The 23035-nt window shown below is 56.3% G+C and overlaps 1 protein-coding gene across 2 annotated transcripts; it reads left to right on the top strand.

The window, feature by feature from the left end:
• Positions 1–9663: 9663 nt before the first annotated feature.
• ARHGEF37 (Rho guanine nucleotide exchange factor 37) lies at positions 9664–22531 on the top strand. Of its 2 annotated transcripts, none has more exons than XM_061456626.1 (13): positions 9664–9758; positions 13532–13749; positions 14173–14302; positions 14449–14596; positions 15459–15658; positions 16213–16343; positions 16869–16973; positions 17898–18008; positions 19062–19391; positions 20294–20422; positions 20700–20895; positions 21258–21430; positions 21758–22531. In XM_061456626.1, exons 2-13 carry the CDS (start codon positions 13546–13548, stop codon positions 21965–21967), a joined length of 2067 nt encoding a protein of 688 aa, XP_061312610.1. In that variant the 5' UTR covers positions 9664–9758; positions 13532–13545; the 3' UTR covers positions 21968–22531. The 2 variants fall into 2 exon arrangements, with proteins under 2 accessions (XP_061312610.1, XP_061312609.1); XM_061456625.1 differs by lacking the exon at positions 9664–9758 and adding an exon at positions 11339–11534.
• Positions 22532–23035: the final 504 nt, after the last annotated feature.

The raw sequence follows: 23035 nt of genomic DNA, 5'->3' as shown, positions 1-23035 counted from the left end.
GAAGTTAGAGGGGAATTCTTCAGTCTGGAACATTCATGGCTGTTTGGAGAGAAGGTTGGGGTTTTTTTAAGTACTGCAGGAAAAGGGGGATTTTCAAGCAATTTGGGTGATTCATAGGAAATTACGTTAGTGCACAGCTGAAGCTCTACCAAAGAACTTGTTCCCTGGAAGACAGGGGTTTATCTAGTGAACACACTAGTGCCAAGCAGCAGCATCTGCCGGCTGCCTGGATTGCCCCGGCTCTGCTGCAGAGCTTGGACTATCCATCCAGGCAAAAAGGTTCAGAGACGTGAGATCATTACAAGTTTCTTTCTTGATGGAGCTCATCTGAGTTCCTTTGGGGCACCTTGTTTTACCTTGCTTTACCTCTCTGAAATGCCATGAGATTCCCAAAAGCAGGTTCCTTCCCTAATCCAGTGCCAGCAGGCTGTGCAGCTCCAGAAGCATTTGCATGTAGGTGGAGGAGCTGCATCTCCTTTCCTTTGGCACAGTCCCTAGGGACAATTTGCTGAGCGGGGGTGAAGCTGAGGTCCAAACTTTCCAGTGATGTCAGACTTAAAATTGCTTTGGGTACTTGAGCGTATGCACTGGGAGCTGAGGCGAGAGACTGAAGCAGCCAAAAAAGATGTAAATGGCAGCACAGCTGATTCACTGCATGTCAAGTGCTGTGGGTAAGTCTTCAGCGGCAGTTTCAGTGGTGCTTTTGAATTAATTACCCTGCTAGTGCAGAGCTCTGGTAGTTGGCATCCAAGACACATTTCCTCTGTGAGGCTGCTTAGATCCAGTCAGGTTAGAATCACTGAGGTGAGTCTCCTCTCACGCAAAGTAATTCAGCTTGTGGATGATGGCTGGTACACCTGGGAGTAAATCTTCCCCCTAAGAACAATTTCTTCAACTATTTTAGGGAACACGGGTTTTATGCATGCCATGTGCTGTGGTTTAGGATGCTGGGGAGGATAAGAGGAATGAAAGTAGGTGGTGCAGAGTGTCTGCTGCAGCAGCAGAGCAAGAGCCTGCCTGGGCTGCAGGATGTGGCCAGCTCGGTCCTGGCTGCCCAGTGCAGGCTTTGGGTGTGCTGAGTGGACACTGCTGCTCTCCTATGGCAGGAGCCAGCAGAGCAAAGTCCATCACAGCAGGCTCCCCATCACCCTCTGCTTGGGGTGCTCTGGATCTCTTTTTGCACTGGGGGAGAAATGACACGGTGCTGAGAGCAGAGACTGTGCCTAGCTGCCCCTAGGCCCCTCTGCAGCAGGAATTCTCCCTCTGCCTCCCACCTCCTGAATCTTAAAACACTTGGAGGCTGCCTCTGGATGAGGATCAGCACTCGAGCAGATTGCAGATGAGGGACGCAATCAAGGGCTGCTGAGTTCCGTGATTTTCTCTCTTACAGCACATCATGCGGTGGCTTTTATCTGCACCTCCTCAGGGGGCAGGCAGTTAGTGCTGTGGAGTCAGGGAACTACAGCTCCTTCCATTCTGGTTAAAGCTTCCTCCCTAGATTGGACACAAAATCATGGCTGAGAGCACCCCAAAGGGCCTGGAGAGCAGGGGGCAGCAGAAAGGAGCCCACCCCTCCAAGGGCTTGCTCTTAAATCTCTCTGTGGTTTTTAACCATGACGTTTCCTAGGCCACCCTCCTGATTTCTAAATCCTGGGGGAGGTTTGCAGGAGACTAGCGCTGATGGATCCTGAGCACTGGCCCATCTCCCAGAAGCCACGCACAAGGGCATGGCACTGGGATACTACAGGGCAAAGCACCCAGGATTTAGGCTCAGGATGGAGCACATGATTCCAGGCAAATTGTGGCTGGAAACTTGGGTCTCCAGCCCCTTTGCGAGTGTGTCCTCCCAGGGGTAGGATCCATTTGTATCTTCTCCCTCCCAGTAGTCACCTGCAGGCCTGAATATCTTCTCAATGGAGCAGCTTTTCATGACATTGAAAAGCAGTTCTTGCTAAGATTTATGAAGACAAGAGACGAAACCATGGGCTGAGAGATGCTGTTTGATTGTGCCTATTTTTTTTCCCTCCCCTGCTCCAAAGATCGTCACGAGCTCTGGTTCATTAGCGCTTGGGGGGAAGTGTAGGGTGCAAACTGCCAGATAAGGGGAAAGGCTCATCACATCTCATTGTTGCCACAGCACTGGAAATATCACTAACAAATCTATCAGCCCCTTGATGCACAAGGCCCCGCTCCACATCTCTAGAGCAGCAGTCACACACGTGGGTCCCCCTTTATCATCTGAGGAGCAGAGCCAGCAGATGAAAAGGGTGCAGACTGCCCCGCTTTGATGCTCTTTCAAGGGCTCCTTTATTGATGGGCTTTGGGCTAATTTTAGCACCAATAAGCAGCAGAGCTCAGCACAGATCAGGGCAGCAGGGGCCATGGTTTGCAAAAGCAGGGTCTGTGTTAGATGCTCCAGACACAGAAATGGCTCTGCAGGATCTCACAGCAGTGCTGAGCTTGCTATACCTATGCTCCAAACTAGCCAGGGACACACCAGCTTCAGACCCAGAGCTGGGCAGCAGTGAGACCCTGTAGGAACAGCTTATCCTGGGCTTTGTGACACAGCAAGGCAGCTTTTGGCCATGGTGTTTCCTGGCAGCAGATTGGTGTCCTGATGCATAGGACCAGTCATCTCTGCCCTGGGAAGCAGCTTGCTCTGCCTTGCAGAGCAGGGTGCTTCACTGAGCCCGTGATGTGAATCTGGGAGCATCACCAGCTAGGGGTGAGCCTCCCTTTGCTCTGCACTGACTGCAGCTCCAGCATGAGCAGCACAAGGTCCTGCTGCATTGCCCTTGGCCAAAGAGGAGTGAGTGCTGGTGGGGACTGGTCCCTGCTACAGAGCAGGAGGGCACCTCCAACAGCCTGGGACCAGACTGAGCTGCAGAGCAGCTCCATGATGGGAACACAGCTCTGCTGCTCTGAGCCTGCTCTTGTCACTGGGACTGAGTGAAAATACAGGAGTTTCTATTTATCACTGTGTGAGGCTCTGTGTGCAGAGCTCTCGCACCCATGCTCCTTCCTGCTGACATCTCCTTCGGGGTCTGTGAAGCCACATGTGTGGTGGCGTGACACCTGGCACAGGAAAGTCACACAGCAAGGATGCCTTGCCCTGATTATGGGTGCTGCTGGCCTGGTCCAAAACCCACTGGAACGTGGGGAGCAGATTGATATCTGGTGTGACTCAGGCACAAGACCTGCCACCTCTCTCCTAAGTGAGGCACTTCCTTTGCTGTCTCAAGGTCTCTTGTGATCCTGCCTCCAGTGGGACACAGAGTATCCTGGGTCCCCAGAGGAGAAGAAGGTGTGTGGTGGCCACCCAGGCTGATGGAGCCATGCTCCTGGGATGACATCCAACCTGCCACCTGAGACAGGCCATTTACACCCCTCTGAAGCTTCCCAAGAAAATTCAGATGTGTAGGACCTGCATCCCCTCTGCAGGGAGATAAAACATGGCCTGAGGCCAGAGGGGAAGTAATGAGTGTTTGCCATTCACCCAAGGCTAGAGAAAGGATCATTCCCCCTGAAGTGTGCTGCTCACTGCCCAAGGGTCACATACGTGCCACCGTCACACTGTGACTGCTGTGTTAGCTCTGGAGCACATGAAGCCCTGTCAGTCACCTCTGAAAAGTTATCCTGAGAACAAATGTTTCTAAAAATAGACATTTCTCATTTCACCTCTCCTGGACCCTCTCCCAAGCGACAGAGGGGACAGACCAGAGCCAGATCTTCCCATTAAAGCTGATGGAGTCACATCCTCTGTACCCAGCAGCTGGTACCTGGCTGCTGAGAACTGGTTCATTGCGGGGAACTCCAGGCACATGACAGCATCTTGTGTGCCCTTGCTGTGAGGTTTGCTTTATCCACCTAGGGAACTGGAGATGAGGATCTGCAACCCAAACTCAGACTGGATTCAGCAGATAGGGCTGCTGTGTATCACAGTGATCAGATCACATCGACCGTGTGGCAGCAGGTGAACAGAAGACACTGGGGTTGGCTGCTGTGTCCCAACAGCCAGCTCCTGCCACCTCTGAGCTGATCACAGCTCTTGAAAGCATTAAGCAGTGGAGGGGAGACATGCACACAGAGTGAGAGGCAGGACAGAGTCACAGCAACAGAACTTTTAAGACTGATTTTTGCAACCAGAACATGTGTTGTGGCTTCCATGGATTCCCAGACTCTTTTCCCCTCCTCTGTCTCAAGGGCATCACCAGAAGGCTGTTAGCAGCAGAAGTATTTGCTTTCGTTAGGTTGTACGTATGCTGCCTGAAAATCCAGAGGAAAGCAGGCAGAGGGATGTTCCCCGGGTGAGTCATTCCCAAAAGCACTGCAAGAAAAACAGTGAACGTCAGTTGATTATGATGAACTGTTCTCTGAAAGCCAAAGGGAATGGGAACATCTTGTACTAGCATGGCTACCCCGGCACGTGGCACAGGTTGGGATGAGCCCCTCATGTGGGGCGGCCTCCCTGTAGATCCTGGCCTTCCCTTGGATGAGGAAGTGGTGTGCCATGCTCCTGGGAGATGCCTGTGCTGTGGCTTCATCCCAGGGCAGTGGTTTGACAAGATGCAAGAGCCCTGTGACAGCTCATCCAGATCAATACCCTGGCTCCAGCTGTGGCCCACAGCAGATGTTTACAGAGTACAGGCACAGCAAGACTTCCTCAAAGCAGTCCCTGAGCTCCCACCAGTCCTTCAGCCTTAAGGAAGAGTGATGGAGGTTCTTTGTATTTGATAACCCAAAGGATTTTTCTTCCATGAATTCATCCAGTTCCTGTTTAAATGCTTTGCATCTGTCACATCCTGTGGCAAGGAGCAATATGGTTTAACTATAGGTTGCACCAAGAACCACTTCCTTTTCCTTGTTTTAAAGTTCCCTCCAGGTAGTTTCATTTGGAGCTTGTCTCCTGTACTGGAACATATGGTGAGCAATCACCCCTCCGTACCCTCACATACCTCTCAAGATGGTGCAGATCTGTATCACACCCCTCTCCATTATCCTTTTTCCTGGCCATGGATCCTTTCCTCACACAAAGGTGGCTCCAGATCTTGGGTCATTCCTGCTTTCCTTCTCTGGGCCTCTTCCATATCCCTGTAGAGATGGAGGCAGCAGGGAGAGACAGACCTGCACACAGCGCGCTGAGCATGGGCACATCGCTGCCTTGCACAGTGGTAATGCTTCCTTTCTCATCCTCTGTTTCTTTCCTACTCACTTCCAACGTTCCATTTTCTGCTTCCTCTGCTCCAGACATTTTGGAAACATCATTTAACATTACCAACAGTATCTCCTTTCTGAAAGAAGATGCACCAGTCAGAGCTCATCACTGGGCTACCAACACTAGGACTGGGTTTGTGTGTTTGCTTTTGCCCAAGTTTCCTTGGCTGCCTTACTGTCCCACTGCTTGGCACCTCCTCACATCCTGCCCTTCTCTGCTCTGCTCTGAAGTACTCAGCGCTGATTACAGACACGGTCACTTTGCTACCCCTGCCCTTTTCAAACCATTTCTGGACGCACTCAATGGTTCTCTGTGGGTAACACCCCTTTGCTGTGAAAACAAACCCTTTACTTCAGTCCTTCCTTTCCTGCCTGTATCAACTGATCTGCCCAGCAGGTCTTTCCTCTCCCTCCCATAAAGCACCATGTCCCCGAGGGTCTGTGGTGGGAGGCTGGCTGAACATCTCACTGTGCACCCCAGCAGACCACATGAATCAGGTTTCTCTCCCTACATCCTTGCTGGATCACCCTGTGATCGGTCTTGGCCAAGAGCAAGACCCAAGGCTTGGCAGGGAGGTCTCTAAGTGGAAGGTGCCAAGGCTGGAGGCTCTCCATCATGGTGGCCTGGGGAGGAGACCTGCAGCTGGGGCGTACGCTGGTGAGTCAAGGCAGGTGGAAGAGCTGGAGGTGGCATCTCATTTACGCACATTAGTGATGCAGACGTCCCTCTGACGCTGCAGCCTTCCCTCCTGAGTCTGGAGGGAAGGAGATGAAGCAATGACTGCTGACAACAGGGGAGCTCTGCTTATGGCAGAAGTGACTGATGGGCAGAGCATGCTTTGGCAGGAAGCCCCATGTTGCTGGAGCCAGGATAACCCGGCAGGTACAGGGGGTGCTGAGCTTTATGGTGTGGGGCTTGTGGTGCCCATGCTGAGTGGCAGAGAGTGCCATCAGCACCTGGCACTCCTGGCCGTCATTTTATATTCCATGGTAATAGCTGATGATGTGTTTTTCCACAGCAAACTCCTCCCAGTTAAACATCCTCCTTGACAAGTGGTGAGGAGGCGGGTAGAGGAGGCTGTGGGCAACACGATGAGCTGGTCCTGCAGCCTCTCTGCTGCTGCTGGGGCTCCAGGGATGCCTGGACCTCTCCCTCCACCTCAGCCTCTTTTCAACCTTTATGGGTTTGCTCAGCCACATCCCTCTGTCTTCTCAGCCTTGGCATGTGCAGCCCCAACAGCACCATGCTGCCAGAGATCTGCATTCAGAGCTGCATTAATGCCAGGCAGCTACCTCCCTCAGGCCTCTGCAGCCTCCAGGGGAGGTGCCTGGTTTTCCCTGCTTGGTTTATCTGCCCACAACATAAGGGGGGACCCCAGGCATTAGGCTGCACCCTGAAGAGCCTTTTGGGATTCCCCAGCCCATTGCAAAAAGCTCAGGGGCTGTCTTCTCCTGCCCTCCCTCCAGTGCATGGAACTGCTGGCCTACTGCAAGGACTTTGCTTCAGGCATCCTTACTATGACACAGCACATGGGCTGAGATTCCTGGGCTGGGTGTCTGCCTTCAGTACTGAAACAAGCCCATGATGATCCCTCTCAAGGGGGCAGCTTTTAGGCTTGCCTGTGGCAGAGACACAAGCCCCGTCATGGCAGAGGCATTCCCGGTTGCATCAGTGGAGCACAGGATGGAGAGCTTACGCATGGACTGGCTTGGCAGCTTCATGGGGCTGCTCTTGCCTCCCTCCTCCTCATTTCTCTCTTGAGCAAGAGATGTCAGCCCCTGAAACATTCCTGTGCACTGCAGCTACTGCAGTAACTCCAGAATAACCCCTCCTGCAGGGATTTGCCTGGAGAAGCGGGTGCTGGTGGGACTCCAGAGGTACCTGATCCCAAAGTGAATCTCAAGGGGCTGCACCTCTGCTTATCTTCTCGTGCCCTCACCCTGCGCAGGAGCACAACTGCACTCCGCGGTGGGTGCCTGGCACTGGGGTGGCCCAGGGTGAGAGTGTGGGGAGCACTGGGAGGAGGTGGTGGTGCTCACGTGGAGCTCAGTGCCGCGGCGGTGGGTGTGATGAGTCGGCAGGAGCAGGAATTGCTCAAAGCCAGGCAGGGAGAAGATGCGGGTTTGAGCAGTGGAAACGACAAACCAGCACAGACCGCCAGAATCTGCCAAATTCTTCTTACCTTCCTCATGCCTCGTTCCCTCCTCACTGAAGGTACTGGGTGGGATGGTGCGCCTGCCCTGTAGGGTGCTTTGGGCAAGGAGTGGTGCCACTGGCACTGCCCTTTGATGGGGTGTCAGTGACATGGGACACATGGCGAAAGGCCCAGTCACCAGCCCTGCAAGAGAAATGGAATCTTGGAGTAGGAAAAGCAGTGCAAGGCAGCAGGACTCAGTGGCGAGAGGGAAGGACCACAGAGGCTGGTGGAAATGAAGCTTCAAGCACTAAAACATTGATACAGAAGACTTGAGCTGCTGTAGCCTCAGAGAAGCCGAGAGGGGTTGAAGACTTCTCCATGAAGGTCTGACTAAGGCCCATAAATAACCCTCTTAGAAATAAAGAGCTGGCTCTTTATTCTGCTTGGATCAAATTCTGCTTATTTTTAGCCTGTGCTGTGCCTTGTGGTGCAGGCAGTGTCCCCTGGCCATGAGGCTGGAGTCTGCAGCTCCTTCCAGACCACTGGAGCCAACACAGTTTCTACCTGCCCAGGAGCAGGCCCTAGGCCAAGAACATGGATGGGATTATCCCAGGCAGGCACACACACCCCTCCTTGCCTCCCACAGAGGACAGAAGCACAAGTTGGGTTAGCTGGGGAGGGAAGAAGGAAGAGAAAGGCATGACACCCAAGTGGTTTTTCAGGAGCTGCTCATGCTGATGGCCAGCCTAGCAGGATGAAGACCTTCATCGCGTGGGTTGTTCCACCCTTTTCCTATGGCCTTAGCTCAAATTGCCCCACAGCACATACAGGCAATGGTGTTGGATGCAAAGTCCACTTCCTAGACCTTCAGCGTGGGAGGAAGTTGTGATTAGGACGCACCTGCAAGCACATTCTTGAGCTGCTGTGTTTCTCCCTGTGTTTTCATCTCCACCATGAATGGCTGATAACGGCATGGGGTCACAAAGTCCTTTCAAGATGGGAAAGAAATCCAAAGAACAGTAATAATGGAAAAAAATTAAACAGAGGAAATGTAACTTTCCTGTGCAAAGCTGCTGCTCGGGGAGGAACCCCCGCCTGCTGTTATTAGGCACAGCCTGAACAGCCGTGCTTTGCATGGCTCAAAGTTGTGTTTATTTTCTGAGCAAGCCCTAACTCAAAGCTTATCTGCTGTGTTCCCAGAGAGCCCCCTGATGGCTTTAGCTTTCATCCCCGTAAGCTGAGCTTTAGCATTTTGAGTAGTAGGAAAGCTCTGATGGCAGCAAAAGGCTTTCAGGGAGCCAGCAGAAGTTCAGGGTAAGATGCAGAGGGGCAATAATCACCTTCTCTGCTGAGATGGCTGTGTACACACTGGGCAGCCACATATTCCTGAGCTTGGCTCGGGCAACCATCAGCCTCCTGCCCTGCAAACCTGTCTTCTTGCTGATGCTTTGAGCTGGAGCCCAGCACCATCAAGCAGGTGCTTCTCCATCCTCTGGACTGGGCCTGTGGTCCTCACATGGGGAGTATCACAGGGGAACCTTGTCCCACCAGCAGGTTGGGTCGGTTTTTGTTTAAACAGTGTCATAAAAGAGCTGTCAGAGCATTCCTGCTGTGCCTGGGCAGTGCTGTGGAGGATGCTCACTCTTGCCCTGCAAGAAGCACCCTGTATAAACTTGAGGTTACCCAAGCCTGGCTCTGCTGTGGGTGAAGGCAGTCCTGCCTCCCTGCTGCTCCCCACTGCAGGGTCCCACCGCCTGCCAGGTTCTGTGTTGGCAGCGCCAGCTGCACACACTGCTGCCGATGCCGAGTGCCAGGGGACAGCACACCCTGCTCGGACCCTTCAGCTTAGCTTAACCTGATCACAACACCTCGCCCTGGGACACAAACAACTGAGCTCGACCAGCCGGCGCCTGTTTGCTTTTCCTCTGTCAGCAGAGCCGGGCCGGGGCAGCCAGCCTGGTCTCACGCCTCCCTGGGGAGCCCTGGGGTGGTGACAGCGCAGTGACACTGCTCCTACCTCCTTGCCACCCAGGCAAAGCGGAGCCACGGCAACCCCGGCCCATGGGCTGGACGGGAGGAGGGGAGCAGCAGCATGGCAGGAAGGAAACGGCTTGCAGTGGGGACAAGGAGGTGTCGGCCGCTCCCCACGGGGCTGCGAGCAGCTCGCTGGGGGCAGGTTATCCAGCGACTGAAAAACAGGACTGGAATGGGAAATATGCCCAAGGCAACACCCGTGACGTGAGCCGGCCGGGGCGGAGCGGGTGGCCTGAATCCTGCCTGCTGTGCCAGCCTTGGGGAGTGAGGACGTGAGGACACCATCCGAGGGGGAGCACTGCCCTGTCAGGACTCCGTCAGCATCCACTGGAGTGTGGGTTCTGCCCTGGCGTGATCAGCCGCAAGATGCTGGTAGGAGCAAAGCACCAGTGACGTGCCTGGAGGGATGATGGTTATGTTGGACACAGCAGCGAGAGTGCCTGCCCAAGGACAGAGCTGCGCAACTCCTGACATCAGTGTGATGCCAGCCCGAAGGCTGCCTGGCCAGGCATTTCATTGCTTCACAAAGTGCCTGAGCGAGGACTGAATCCCCACTGCCACGTGCAAGGGAGGAAGGACAACAACTGTGTCCCCAAGGCCAGGTAAAGCCTTTGCTGACCAGCTGCGTGCGGATCTCTCCCATGGCCACGTCTCTCCCTAAGCCCATATGATCTGGGTCAGCCTGGGAACCATTCTCATGGGGTGGCTTTACCCCAGCCAGGGGACATCGCTGTGCATTGGCTTTTACCCCAGAGACCTGCCTGGGCATTAACGCTTCTGCCTCTTCGCATCTGGCTCCTCCTGCTGTTGCTGGCCAGATTATCCACTCACAGCTCCTCTTTGTGTCTTGCAGCACCCCTCCAGCACAGGGATGAGGGAGTGAGATTTCATGTTTTTAGCTTGTGGCCCCTCGGCACAGCCCCATAAGCCTCACCCAGCCTCTCTGTGGGTAGGATGGGATGCAGGCAGGGAAGGCAGTGGGGCAGGCTGGCCTTCCTGGCCTCAGCACTGGGAGCCAGTGAAGCAGATGCATGCAGGCCCCCATGTGCCCTGTCCAGCCCACATCAACCCTGCACCTTGGGGCCTGGCTCCCTCCCCCCGTAATGGACCCAGAGGGAAGTGTTGTGCCAGAGAGCTCTTCTTGGCCACAGGGATGTTTGTCTATGGACACAGACACCACCTGCGACCTGTGTGAGTCACTGACTCATAAGTCCTTTTTGCAGTGACAGCTTTTGGACACTGTGGGTCACCCTGGAAACCCCATGTGCCGCCACCCCCTCCCTGTGGTCACGCTGTGGCTGAGCTCCAGTGGCAGGAGTTGGCAGCAGATCAGCTTCTCTCTTCTAATAGTTGTTTATAACAATGCAAACACTCACCAGCGAGAAAACTTCACGCCTAATAACCAGTAGCTCCCAATGGCCCAACCCGTGCAACCACTTCCTCAGTTACATATTTTCATTTCTGTTTGCTCCTTTTCCATGGCTAAGCTGCTGGGAAGCGATGGCAGAGGGGGCTGTGGCATATCCCGGATTCCCCACGGGATAACTCAGGGGGAATCCTGTTCATTTCTGGATGGGCTGCGGGAGCAACCAGCGCACCAGCTGGGCTCCCCTTGAGGCAGCAGCCCACTGTAGCCTTAGCAAAAAGCAGCCCCAGAGGACTTTCCCCTGTTTATTTATGACAGGTGAGCTGGTGCATCATCCCCTGCGCTCCAGCCGGAGCTGCAGCACAGGATATCACTGCACTGGCGCAGCACCAAGGTTTGGGGGTGGAGGGGCGGAAAGGTGGGTCCGCGGCTGCCGTGCCGGGGGTTAGCACAGACCGGGCACGGCGCTTGGGGACAGGCGGCGGTTGCCCAGCTCCTGTCCCCATCTCCTCTCCCAGCTCCTCTCCCGCGGGCTCGGCTGCCGGGAGGCGGCGAACGCCCGGTGCCAGCCCCCCCCCGCGCCGCAGCCGGGCTTGCGCAGGGAGCGCGTCGCGGCTCATCTGACCGCGCTGGCGGGGCCCGAGCCGGGCGGCGGGCTCGGGGGGGGGGGGGGTTCCTGCCTTGCCCCGGTCCCGCCGCGGGTTGATCATTAACGCAGCAGCGGCGGTAGAGCGGCCGCGGCCGGGCCCGGCTCCCCGGCGCCAGCCCCGGCGCCTCCGCAGGTAAGAGCCGGGGCCGCTGGTTTCGGGGTGCGGGGTGACCGGGGCAAGGGGTGCCGGCGCTGCGGGCGCTATGAGAGTACCGGGGCCTCCGCGTCCCTTCCCTGCGGATCCGCGGAGCCACTGAGCAGCGGTGTCATATCAGAGGCAGGCAGCTGCCTGGGCGGAGAGCCGGGGGGGGGGAAACCTGCGCCTCCTCTCTCTGCCTGCTCCAGCGCTGCGCAGAAACGCTCCTTTTTGCCCTATTCTCCTGTTCCTCTGATGTTTCGGGCCAGGGGGGTAAGGGGAGGGAAAGAGGTTTCCCCAGCTTGGGGACAACCCCCAAAGCAGTAGCATGCTCTGGGGGATGCTGGTGCAGGGACCAGTGACGCACCATTGCCTGCATGCTGCCAGGCATCTCTTCAGGCATGTCTCACACCAGGGCTCTCCACATGCCTCCATTGCAGCCCTTCCTCTGAGCAAGGATTCTGCTGTCACCCCCAGGCAGAGGGCACTGGGCTTGTCCAACAGTTCTTGATGGGTATCCTTCTGCCTGGACACCTCGGAAGCACCCAAAATCACTCAGGAAGGCGTCTCCCACTCCCCATGTCCCATAGCAGCCGATGCCTTGCCACAGGCAGGGGTGGCAGCCAAATGTGCAGAGGGCAGGGATGACAGCTGGCAGGGGATCATGCCCCTGGAAGGCAGGCAGAGGTCCCATACCTCATCACAGGCATTTTGGCTTGCTGTGCCAAGCCCAGCTCTCCTCCAGTGTAGCAGTGCACATGTGCCAGGAGGGGCCATTCATCCTGCCCAGTGCCCGCTTGATAGCTGAACCCTTTTCCAGGCTCAGGATGTCCTGCCAGCCCCTCTGCTCCCACTGCAGGTGCCCGGGGCTGCAGCCTCTGAAGCAGGAACCTGTTGTGTCCCGGCCTGGCACTGGCTGGGCAGCTGGCAGAAGGCAGAAGGCAGAAGGCAGAGGCAGAGCTGCCCTCCCTGTGCTGCTGCCTCTGCCATCTCGCTTTTATCCTGCCAAGCCACCTCGGCCCTGCCTTCACTCTGTACTCCCCCGCAGCCTCCACGGGCAGGCGGCCTGGCAGCATCCATCCCTGCTGGTCCTGGCTGGGGTCTGGGTCCAGCCAAGCTGTGCTCTGCACTGGTGTGGGCTGCGCCATGCCTGTCTCTCAAGGCCTCCTGCTTGACATCGAGCACTATCTGTGGTGCTCTGGGAGCTGCTCCATCCTCCTCAGTACTGGTTACAGCATAGGATGTTCCCGGAGAAGGAAATGGAATGAATCAACTCCAATTTTCCACGCTCTCTGCAGGCAGAGGGGAGCAGGGAGCAGGCTGTGCTGGGCAGGGCACAGGCACTGTGCACCAGGGACTGGGAGTGCTCCTGGCAGAGGCGCCTGTAGCTTCTTCCCCCATCCTCATCACTGTTAAACCATCTCTGCCTGCCACAGAAACATCTTTTGTTCAAGCACTGCAGAAACACTCTTTGTACTTTGAATAGGACTGTTGAAGGCAAGGCAAGGCAAGGTGCCAGGCGCAGGCAGCCACGGCAGGGAGGGAACAGCTTGCCCTAGGAGCAAGGAGTGGGAGCAGAGGTTGCAAATACCACTGTGCCTTGGGGAGCAGCCCTGCATAGTCCCAGTGCGGGGTGAATGCTGCCAGGCCTCTGCCTGCAATGGGGCTCCCCTTGCCTGCACTCTGGCCCTGCATGTGGTTGCTGGAGCTTGGGCATGTGTGTGTGGCAAGTCCCTGCCTGTCTCATGTGGGTGCTTGCTCTCCACAGCCAGCCTGCTCCTGGCCTGCAGCACTTCGTGGTTTGTGGGTTTGCAGTGTCATCCATAACCTGCCTGTAAGCGCATGTGGACGGCTTGAGTGTCCCTGGGGATGTGCTGTGGGGTGCCCCCAGCACAGGGAAGGGAGCATGGGCACTGAGCTGGGTTGGTCACTGGAGCGCTGGTCCTGGGGCTGCCTTTGTGTGGCCTGTCCCTAACCCCCTCTGCCTCCTGCAGAGTGTCCTGCCAAGATGGCAAGTGACCCCAGGGCAGAGCCTGATGCTGAGGATGCAGCTGAGGCTGAAGAGGGTGTCTATGAGGAGGTGATGCCCTGCGACAGGATGGAGCTAAGCCAACGGCTGGCCGTGGAGGAGCTCATCACCACTGAAGCCAGCTACGTCCACAACATCCAGCTCTGCGTGTTGGACATCCGAGCACACCTCCAGAAGAAGCAGGTGAGGCAGGATGCATCCCCCTATCCAGGGGCTGGGGACTGCAGCATGAACCTATTGAGAGCTCCAAGATGTCCAAAATCACTGCAGGGAGGTAGCCACATGCTCACCTTCTACCTTCCTGGTCTCCCTCAGTCAACTAAGCTCTTGGGTTGGATGGACATTGGGTCAGACCCAGTACAGCCATCCTGTGGCTTTAACCCTGCATCTGTAACATGAAGAGGCCTCATTGCCCCACTCACGAGCACAGGCAGGTCTCAGCGTCCCCAGTGCTCCTGAAACAGAGCATCGCTCCAGCTCCTTGAGTGTCATGTGGGGCAGCTGGAAGGACGTAAGTGCTCAGGAGGGCATGAGTGCCTCCAGAACACGTGGTCCACCTCTACTTGATGTATTTAGCTTACCTTGGGGCACCTCTGTTCCCTTCAGCTGCCTGACCTTGACCTGGAAGGACTCTTCTCTAACACTGATGACATCCTGCACATGTCCAGACGGTTTCTGAAGGGTCTTGAGGGCACGACCACAGCCACCAGTGAGCATGAGCAGCTGTTCTGCATCAGTAAGTGGTACAGCACGAGAGCTGACCTGTACTATTTGGCATTGCTCTGCCAGCTTCACTCTCCCAGCAGGTTGGGGAGAACCCTCTGCCTTTCCCTGAGGCCACAGGAAAGGACCATCCTCTCCTACCTCACTCTCCATCCCCAGGCACACTGTTCCAGGAGTTCAAGGAAGAGATGGAGACCACCTACAAGATCTACTGTGCTAGCTATGAGCATGCCCTCCTGCTGGTGGAGACCTACCGCAAGGACCCCAGGCTGCAGGAGGAGATCCTGGACACTCTGAACGCAACAGTGTAGGTACCTGCTGCTGAGGCCACCGCTTCCCTCTCCCTGTTTTACCTACTGGCCTTGCCCTCCTTCTGTCTGGACAAGCTGCTGCATGGGCACATGCCACCAGGCCGAGTCTGATTCCATGGCCATTGCCTTTTTGGCCCTGCCTGGTGCAGTCCCTGGCAGCCTGTCCTGCATTCTTGGGGCCACTTGCCAGGTTGGTGGGCTTTTATGGTGGACTCCAAACTAAGGGATGGGGTGGCACCCAGATCTCCTGCCTGCTCCACAGTCCAAGAGGCTGTGCCCACAGAGGACACATGTCCCCCAGCTTAACCAGAGGGACAGGCTGGCCCTAGGAGACCTGCCAAACCCCTCCTGAACTATTAGAGGAGTCACAAACACCATCAGAGAGTAGGACAGGGGAAGCAGGAATGACCTCAGAGGAGCTGCTGGGATCTGCTGCTCTGTTTCAGGGCACAGGGGGTACAACTCCCAAATGAGCTATGCCTTGCGTGCAGGTAGCAGGCTTGTCCTGCCTGCAGCCTGCCTGCACTTTACCCACACCCTCCCTCCCCATTGCCTCTGGAGCAAGCTCCCATCCTGTGCCTCCCAGCTAGACAAGCACAGCACTGTTTAGGGAGGCAGAGCACTGCCTGGGGCTGGCACTGATGGCATCCCCTGCCAGCAGCTGGCAGGGAGCAGAGTTCACAGCCAGAACCCCCCCTGGCTGCTGGGCACAGCTTGCCTATGGGTCGAAGGCAGCAAAGCTTCCCTGCAGCTGGAGAGGTGCTGCTTTCCCCCTGGAATGCTCACAGAGAAGCTGTGGGAACAGCAGAGCAGGGAGCAGCCCTCAATGCCAACCCTGAGCGATCCCCTCTCCATCAGGCCTCACACGAGTGCATCGGACCTCAGCTTCTTCCTGGTGATGCCGGTGCAGAGGGTCACCAAATACCCGCTGCTGCTGGGGAAGATCCTTGAGAACACCCCCCCCAACACCAGCGTGTACTCGGCGCTGGAGGCAGCCATCCGTGCCATGGCCCAGGTGAACACCAACATCAATGAGTACAAGCGGCGCAAGGAAGTGGGTGAGTGGTTGGTGCACGGTGCAGGCAGGGGGCACAGTGTCTGGGCAGCCCCAGCCCAGTCCCAGTTGTCTCCCCTTGGTGTTGCACTAATTCCTACTTGAATCAGTTCAGGCCTCTCCTGCTCTCCACCCATCCTGCCTGTGGAGCCACAGGCTAGTGCAGGCAGCTCCCGGTGTGGTGCAGGCAGCAGCCAGCACTGCTCTGGTCCTGCAGATGCCAAGCTGGGCAAGACCCAAAGGCTGCAGGAGCAGGGTGGTGGGGAGGAGTGGGCACAAAACCAGTGTGTCTGCATTGCCAGAGATGGGAATGGGAAGGAACAGTCGTGCCCTTGGGATAGAAGTCAGGCTCCCCACAAACAGGAGCTTATTCTTCTTTTTGGTTTCCCTTGTACTTCCCCCGGGGCTTCCCTTCTTTGATGTGGGCTGTGCTTATCCCGTTGATCACGATTTGTCAGCTCGGGGCCTCATTGCCCGCTCAGGCTGCTGACGCTGCTGCCCTGAAGTTTCCTTTTCTGACCTTTCCTCCTCTCACCTCGTGTGCCCGACCCGGGGCAGCAACCAAATACAACAAGGCCGAGCACCTGACGCTGCGGGACCGCTTCGCGCGCCTCAACACGCACTCCATCGCCAAGAAGACCTCGCGGCTGAGCCGGCTCTTCATGCACGAGGCCGGCATCGTGGCCAAGGTGGGCAGCCCTGCACCCACGGACCCGCTGCCTCTCCTCGGGTTGCCCCCGGGGCCTCTCCAGCGGGTCGGGAGAGCGGAGCAGGGTGGGGTGGCCGATGCTGACACCCGGTGGCCGGTGCTGGCATGGGAGCTACAGTTCCATTTGGAGCAGTGCTCCCGGTCCCTCATCCCAAGCAAGGGTGGGAGGGATGCAAGTACACACCTCCCTCCCCGCTTCAAGGCATTGCAGGGGAACAGTTTGCCCTCCAAAGGGATCTTTGGGCACCCCAGCAAAAGGAAAGACACCCCAGTGTTCTCCAGCAGCACCACACCAGAAGCTTTGTTTCTAGCTGCATCCTGAGCACAAATAGATCGCAGCCTTTTTCAGATTCCTGGACCCTCTTGGGGTCTCCCCTGCTTATCCCCAGCACTGTGAGCTTCAGGCAAGATGCTGTTTCTGTTGGTATTCTGTGAAGGGCATCCTCTCTGTCAAGGCATCACCTGGCCTGCCTACGCTGATGCTAAGCTGTCCCTTGCCTTGCAGACTCGGGACAAGGAATATGATGACCTGGAAGAGAAGTTCCAGTGCGTGGTGTCTGCCGTGACCACACTGAAGGAGAATGTGGCATCCTACCTGGGCCATTTAGAGGTAAACCCTTGACCATTTGCAGGGGCTTGGCCCCTTTCAGTCCTCAGGCCTGATTCTTGGGGTCACAGAATACTTTCAAGCCCTGTGGAAGCTCATAGCAGTTTGGGATGTTCAGGGACTTGCATCTCTTAGCTGAAGGGGGCTGTTGTGCTAGCAACTTGCACAACATCCAAGGATTGCTCACGTCCAGGGGAGCTTAAAACAAAATGAGGCTTCGTCAATGCAGTCTGAGCTGGGTGTCATTTGAGGATAACCTGTCCTTAAAATGACCATTATTCCAAGGTGGTAAATAGCTGAAAAGGCCAAGTGTTGTTCAGCTGGGGAATTGCTGTGTTAATAACAGGTATAAGGCAGAAATGTCCCCAGATAGGCCTGATGACAGACTTCCCCTCCGAAATCACCTGCTTCAGTAGCAGGAGAGGCAGGAAGGAGGCTGCTGCCCAGGGTTAATACTAGAGCAAAGCCTCTCAAAGCTGAGGTCTCCTCTAAACCATCCCTGGCCGGTTTTCTTTCCCACCAGTCTCACTCTCATTGCAGAGGCAGGGAGAAGGTTTTGTTCACAAATACAAGAAGCTCCAGAGCTGCTGGAACACCAAACCCAAACACCAAAGCACCAGGCAACACCAATCTGGGGCAGGCTGCCTGGGGCCACAGGGCAGCCTTGGCCACCTTGTTGGGGTAGGAGTAACTTGAGCAGGTACTTAGAAATGTATGACCCCTCCTTGAGCAGAGATGTTTGTTAACACCCTAGCATGTTCCCTCTCTTGCAAACAGGAGTAGCACAAGAGCATCCATCCCACTGGGCTGCAGAGCACCCAGACAGGGGTATTATCATGTCTTTGGGAGCACAGGGCCAGCTTATAGACAGGTTAGTCAGTGGTGGCAGACTCTGCAGGTCACCTCTGACATCTTTCTCCCTTTCAGGCTTTCCTGTTGCCCACCCCACACCAGCATGAGCTGGAGCTCACCGAGGGACCTGCGCAGCAGTACCGCAGCTTTGCACAACACCTCCACTGCACTGCTCTCCCAGAGTTTGTGAGTGCTCCTTCTGCCAGGCACTGCTCTCATGCCTCCCGCCAGGGTAGGTAGGGCAGCCAAGAGCTGAGGGGGATCCCAGAGCAAGCAGTGTCCTCACCAACAGGCACACTCCCCTGGGGGCTGAACACTGCAGGCAGAGCCAGGCAAAAGGACCATCAGCAGCCTCAGATACATGAAGTAAAGAACCAGGTCCAGCATCCATCCAGGAAAGAGGAGGCAGAGCCAGAGACATGGCTAGAAGCATTAAAGCCCATCCAGGGCTGGAGACAAGCTGTAACATCCAGCTGATGGGTTCATCCAACAGCTAAGCTACCTACAGCAGGGATGCAAAGTTTAGCTAAGACACAAACCCCAACACATTCAGAGCAATAACAAGGAGAAGCAGGAGACCTTTAAATGGGTTGTGAGCAGGGTGGAGGCCCCAGGTGAGGCTGGTTTGGGCTATTAAAGGCTGTTTGTGCATTCAGGACCCTGACATGTTGATGGCTGGACATGCAGGTAGGGCTGCAGTGGAGGACAGAGTGGTGGGAAGCCCAGAGGTACAGTTTATTTGGCTCACACAAGGCATCTGCTCCCAAATCCAACCTCTCCATGCTTTGTGGACATCATGCCTTATGTTTGAGGGCTGAAGACCCTCTGTTTCCTACTACCACTGCTTGGTTGTTCAGGACTCCCTGTTGGGTGGTGGCTGTCCCCCTGAATGCCATTGGGGAAGTTTTCCAAGCAGTGAGGAGTGTAGCAGGACAGCCTGGGCCCCACATCTGGGTGCCAGCATCCCTAGGGAGCACCAGCACAGGGAGGGAGGGTAGCTGTGTGGGGTAACAAGTTTGGAATCATGGATATGCATAACATGCATAACTGCTCTCTACCGGGGCTTGGTTTAGTTGGAGTCCTGTGTGCCTTGAGGGAGGATGCCCCAGATGCTCCCCGCTCCACACAAGCCCTTCAACAGGTCCCCAGGTCTTTTCTTCTCTGTAAGAGCAAGCCTCATGCAGGCAGCCCGTCCCCTCTCAGGGCTGACACCGACACGTGTATTCTCTCGCCCCACAGAAGCAGCGACTGGACAAGCTGGTGTGCCAGCCCCTGTGCAGCCTCTCAGACATGCTGGTGGGGCCGCAGCAGCTGGTGAAGAAGCGCCTGGACAAGCTGCTGGACTACGAGGAGATCCAGGAGCGAAGGAGCGAGGTGGGCAGCGTGACGTACGACGAGGAGGCCGCCATGAACACCTACCTCGCCATCAACGCGCTGCTCGTGGCCGAGCTGCCGACGTTCAACCAGGCTGCCCTGCAGCTCCTGGGGCAGATCCTGCGCTCCCTCAGCGCCCTGCAGTGGGACTTGGCTGCCGAGGTCCTGCACCAGGCAGAAAAGGAGCTGGAGCAGGTGAGGGTGACCCCTCTGCGTGTGTGCCCAAACTGGCACGCATGCTGAGCCAAACCCACTGCTTCAGGCTTGGGACATCACTTGGACATCAGGGCACTGATTTGCTGTAGCCCAAGCCCACTCAAGCAGACATACAGGTCCTCCCCTAGCATCTGTAGGGATCTCTCCTCTCCTTTGGTTGGGAGAAGCCAAATTTTCTCTTCTTCCCTGCCAGGAGCTGTCCTGCTTTCTCTTAGAGGGCACCACTGTTAATTTATTGATGTGCTGCCTGAGAGATCAGTGTTAACTCTGAGCTCCTGAGAGCTCTGTGCTGGGAAGGCAAGGAGGAGAGAGACAGCTCCTGGACAAACAAAAGAGCATCCCTTCACCTTATCCACTGGGAGATGTCTCCCCACCGCAAAGTACTCTTTGAGACTGACATTTGCAATTGCAGTGGGTCAGGCCAGTGCACAGCCCTGGGGTAGAGCATGGCCCTGGCCTAACCCATGATTAAGACAAGAACAAGATGCAGCCACATGGAGGCAGCTTTCATAGACACCTGGTTGTGAGGTTGGATTGCTCTTGGTCAGTCTGGGATGCTCATGCTGCAGACATCTACCCTGGAGCTACATCTACCCATCTCCATTTATAAAGAGGGAAGGGCTGTGGCCTCAGGGCAGGGTAGCAGGACTCAAGGACTGCTCTGGTGAGCTGGGGCCACCCCAAGAGCCCCATGTGTGATGGTCCTGCCCAGGAAAGGTGGCTCAAAGCTAGAGAGGAGCAGCTTTGATCCTAGATGCAAGGTGCATCTTTAGTCGCCAGGTCTGTTCTCTCACTTTCTTGCCCCTTTGCTCCATTTCTCTTGATCCTACCATCAGCTCTTCCCCTGCTGGGCCCTCTCTGATCTCAGTCTGTCTCCACAGATGCCCCATGGCCGCATGCCCCTGCCCAGTTTCTGGAAGATGGTGGAGGATGCCCTGCAGCAGTCTGGTGCTCAGCTCCACGCTTTCCAACAGACGTTTGACACGGTCACACCAAGCCCTGTGGCGCAGGTAGGAGCTGGGAAGGGGATGGCTCAGGCCACATGGATAAAGAGGAAGGGCTGTGGCTTCCCGGTGCGTAACATCTGGCTCAGAAAGTGGCATGGGGGGGACTCCACAACCACTGTCTCAGCTCTTCTGGTTTTGGACACATCTCCAAACCCTGAAGTAGAGCTTCATGCGAAGGAGTTTCCCCTCTAACCTCTCAACCTGTGATCTTGCAGAAAGCAGAGCACGTGTAAATGCCTCTGTCTCATCGGGTGCTTCTGTGTCTCTTGCTCCCCACCAGCCTCTGAACCCTGCTGAGGAGCGGAAGGTCCTTTCCCTTGTGAGCAAGCACGGCCCAGACAAGCTTTACCAAGTGACAAGCAACATCAGTGGCAGCAGAGACTTGGACCTGACCTTGCAAAGAGGACAGGTTGTAGCTCTGCTGCAGAGTGTGGACACCAAGGGGAACACGAACAGATGGCTGGTGGATGCTGGAGGTACTGTGAGCGCTATGGGGAGCCTCTCCCCACCTTGGCACCAGGGTCAGAAATCAAACCCAAATCACCTCTTCATCTTGGATGAAACAGTGGGCCATTTCCCCCTGGGTCTTCCCCTCCAGGGCTTGCTCAGCCCGAAACCACCTTTGCCTTGCCAGTTACGCCCATAGCCATTAGCAGTGAAGTTCAGGTTTCCCCATTCATTCCCCGAAGAGCACTCTTGTTATGAAGTGTAATGGCTGGGAAAGGAGAATTGAGAATCCCATGCACACAGCAACATCTTGAAATCCCTTTCGGGGGGGGGTTTGCTGCTGGATATCCTCAGCAGGGCCCCATGACCTCTGGGTGTGTTTATTCTCCAGGTCCCCGAGGGTTTGTGCCTGCTGGAAAACTCCAGCCCTACTGCCCAGCACAAAGCCAGCAGCCTGGGATGCAGATGCTGACCCTTGAGAGCAGCACAGAGAGAAGGAGACATTCATTTGCATCACCTGCAGCTCCCAGGCCTCAAGTGCCCACCTTTACCCCAACCTACCAGGTAAGAGTGGGGACCATTCCTAGCAACCCCACCAGCTTCATACGAACCCTTGTGTGTGCAGGGGGTAGGTGGGAAGGTGAACCTGCTTCATGTGCAGCCATGTGCCAAGCAGGACAGGGTCACAGCCTGACACTGTGTGCCCTGCGAGGCTGGTGTCTGCCCTGTTGGGGCCTGAGGATGGACAGAGCTGTGCTTGATGTGGTCCCCAGTGTCCCTGCATCCATGGCACTGCTGTGCTGCCCTCTCAGGAGTGGCCTCCTGCCATGTCTGTCCTTTCCCCTTCATGTCCTGCAAGGGCTTCCTCCCTCCTTCCCCTGCCTTTTGCAGGTAGTCGCTGGCTTCTCCTTCGCAGCCAGGAGCCCGCAGGAGGTGACCCTCCAGGCAGGGCAGCCCGTGGTGGTGCTGGAGCCGCACGACAAGAAGGGGAGCAAGGAGTGGAGCCTGGTGGAGGTGAATGGCCAGAGGGGCTACGTGCCCTCCAGCTACCTGGTGACCGTCCCCGTGCAGGAGCCCACGGGCTGGAGCTTGCCTGTGTGAGCACCCAAGGGCATGGGCTTCACTGGATGAGAGCGGTCTGCCTGGCACCTGAGGACTCGTCGAGGGAGATGCTGGAGGGGGGTGACCCCTGGCTGGGAAGATGGTGGGAAGGAGCTGGCAGAATAGGGCCCAGGGGACACGGGTGTGAGGGATGGCGGTTGGGAGGCAGTTTTTGATGGGTAGGCGTGAGGGTGCCGTGTCCCATGTGTGTTTGCACAAAGGGAAGCAGCACAGAGTGAGGGCAGGTGGCTGGTGTTTACCAGGGGGTTGCTGAAATCCATGTCAGTGACAGGTCCCTCGGGAAGAGGAGACAGTGCTGTCCTTGTCCCCAGTTAGGTCAGGATGGAGCTGCAAAGGGTGCAGCGCTGCAGAGGGGTCTTCAGCCCAGTGGGGAGCAACTGAGGCTCTTGGAAAGAGGGTCTTGGGACAGTGCTGATGTGAGTGCAGAGACTGAGGTGAAGCAGCCCTGGAGACACAGCTGCTGCTCCTCACCAGGCTCTGCACCTGCCTGAGTGCCCACCCCAATGCGCTACTGTGGTCCCTTTGTCAGCACAGCCTTCACATCATCACTCCTGGCCTTGGTTTCCCACCCCAGCAGGGCCCCACTTGGAGCACTGAGTACAGTTCTGATGTCCTCAATGTAAGAAAGACATGGAGCTGCTGGAGCAAGTCCAGAGGAGGGCCACGAGGATGATCAGGGGACTGGAGCACCTCCTGTATGAAGATAGGCTGAGAAAGTTGGGGCTGTTCAGCCTGGAGAAGGCTGCATGGAGACCTCATAGCAGCCTTCCAGTATCTGAAGGGGGCCTACAAGGGTGCCAGAGAGGGACCCTTCATCAGGACTGTAGCGATAGGACAAAGGGTGATGGGTTCAAACAAACAGGGGAGACTGAGGTTAGCTATAAGGAAGTTCTTCCCTTTGGGGGCGCTGAGGCGCTGGCACAGGGTGCCCAGAGCTGTGGCTGCCTCATCCCTAGCAGCGTTCAAGGCCAGGCTGGATGGGGCTTGGAGCAACCTGCTCTGGTGGAAGGTGTCCCTGTCTGTGGCAGGGGGTTGGGACTAGATGAT

This window comes from Pezoporus flaviventris, unplaced genomic scaffold, assembly GCF_033815535.1.
Source record: "Pezoporus flaviventris isolate CSIRO_AGI_PZ_B2104156 unplaced genomic scaffold, CSIRO_AGI_Pfla_v1 ptg000023l, whole genome shotgun sequence".
NCBI lineage: Eukaryota > Metazoa > Chordata > Aves > Psittaciformes > Psittacidae > Pezoporus > Pezoporus flaviventris.
The sequence above is the reverse complement of the archived record's forward strand: the minus strand, read 5'-3'. Positions and strand labels throughout refer to the sequence as shown.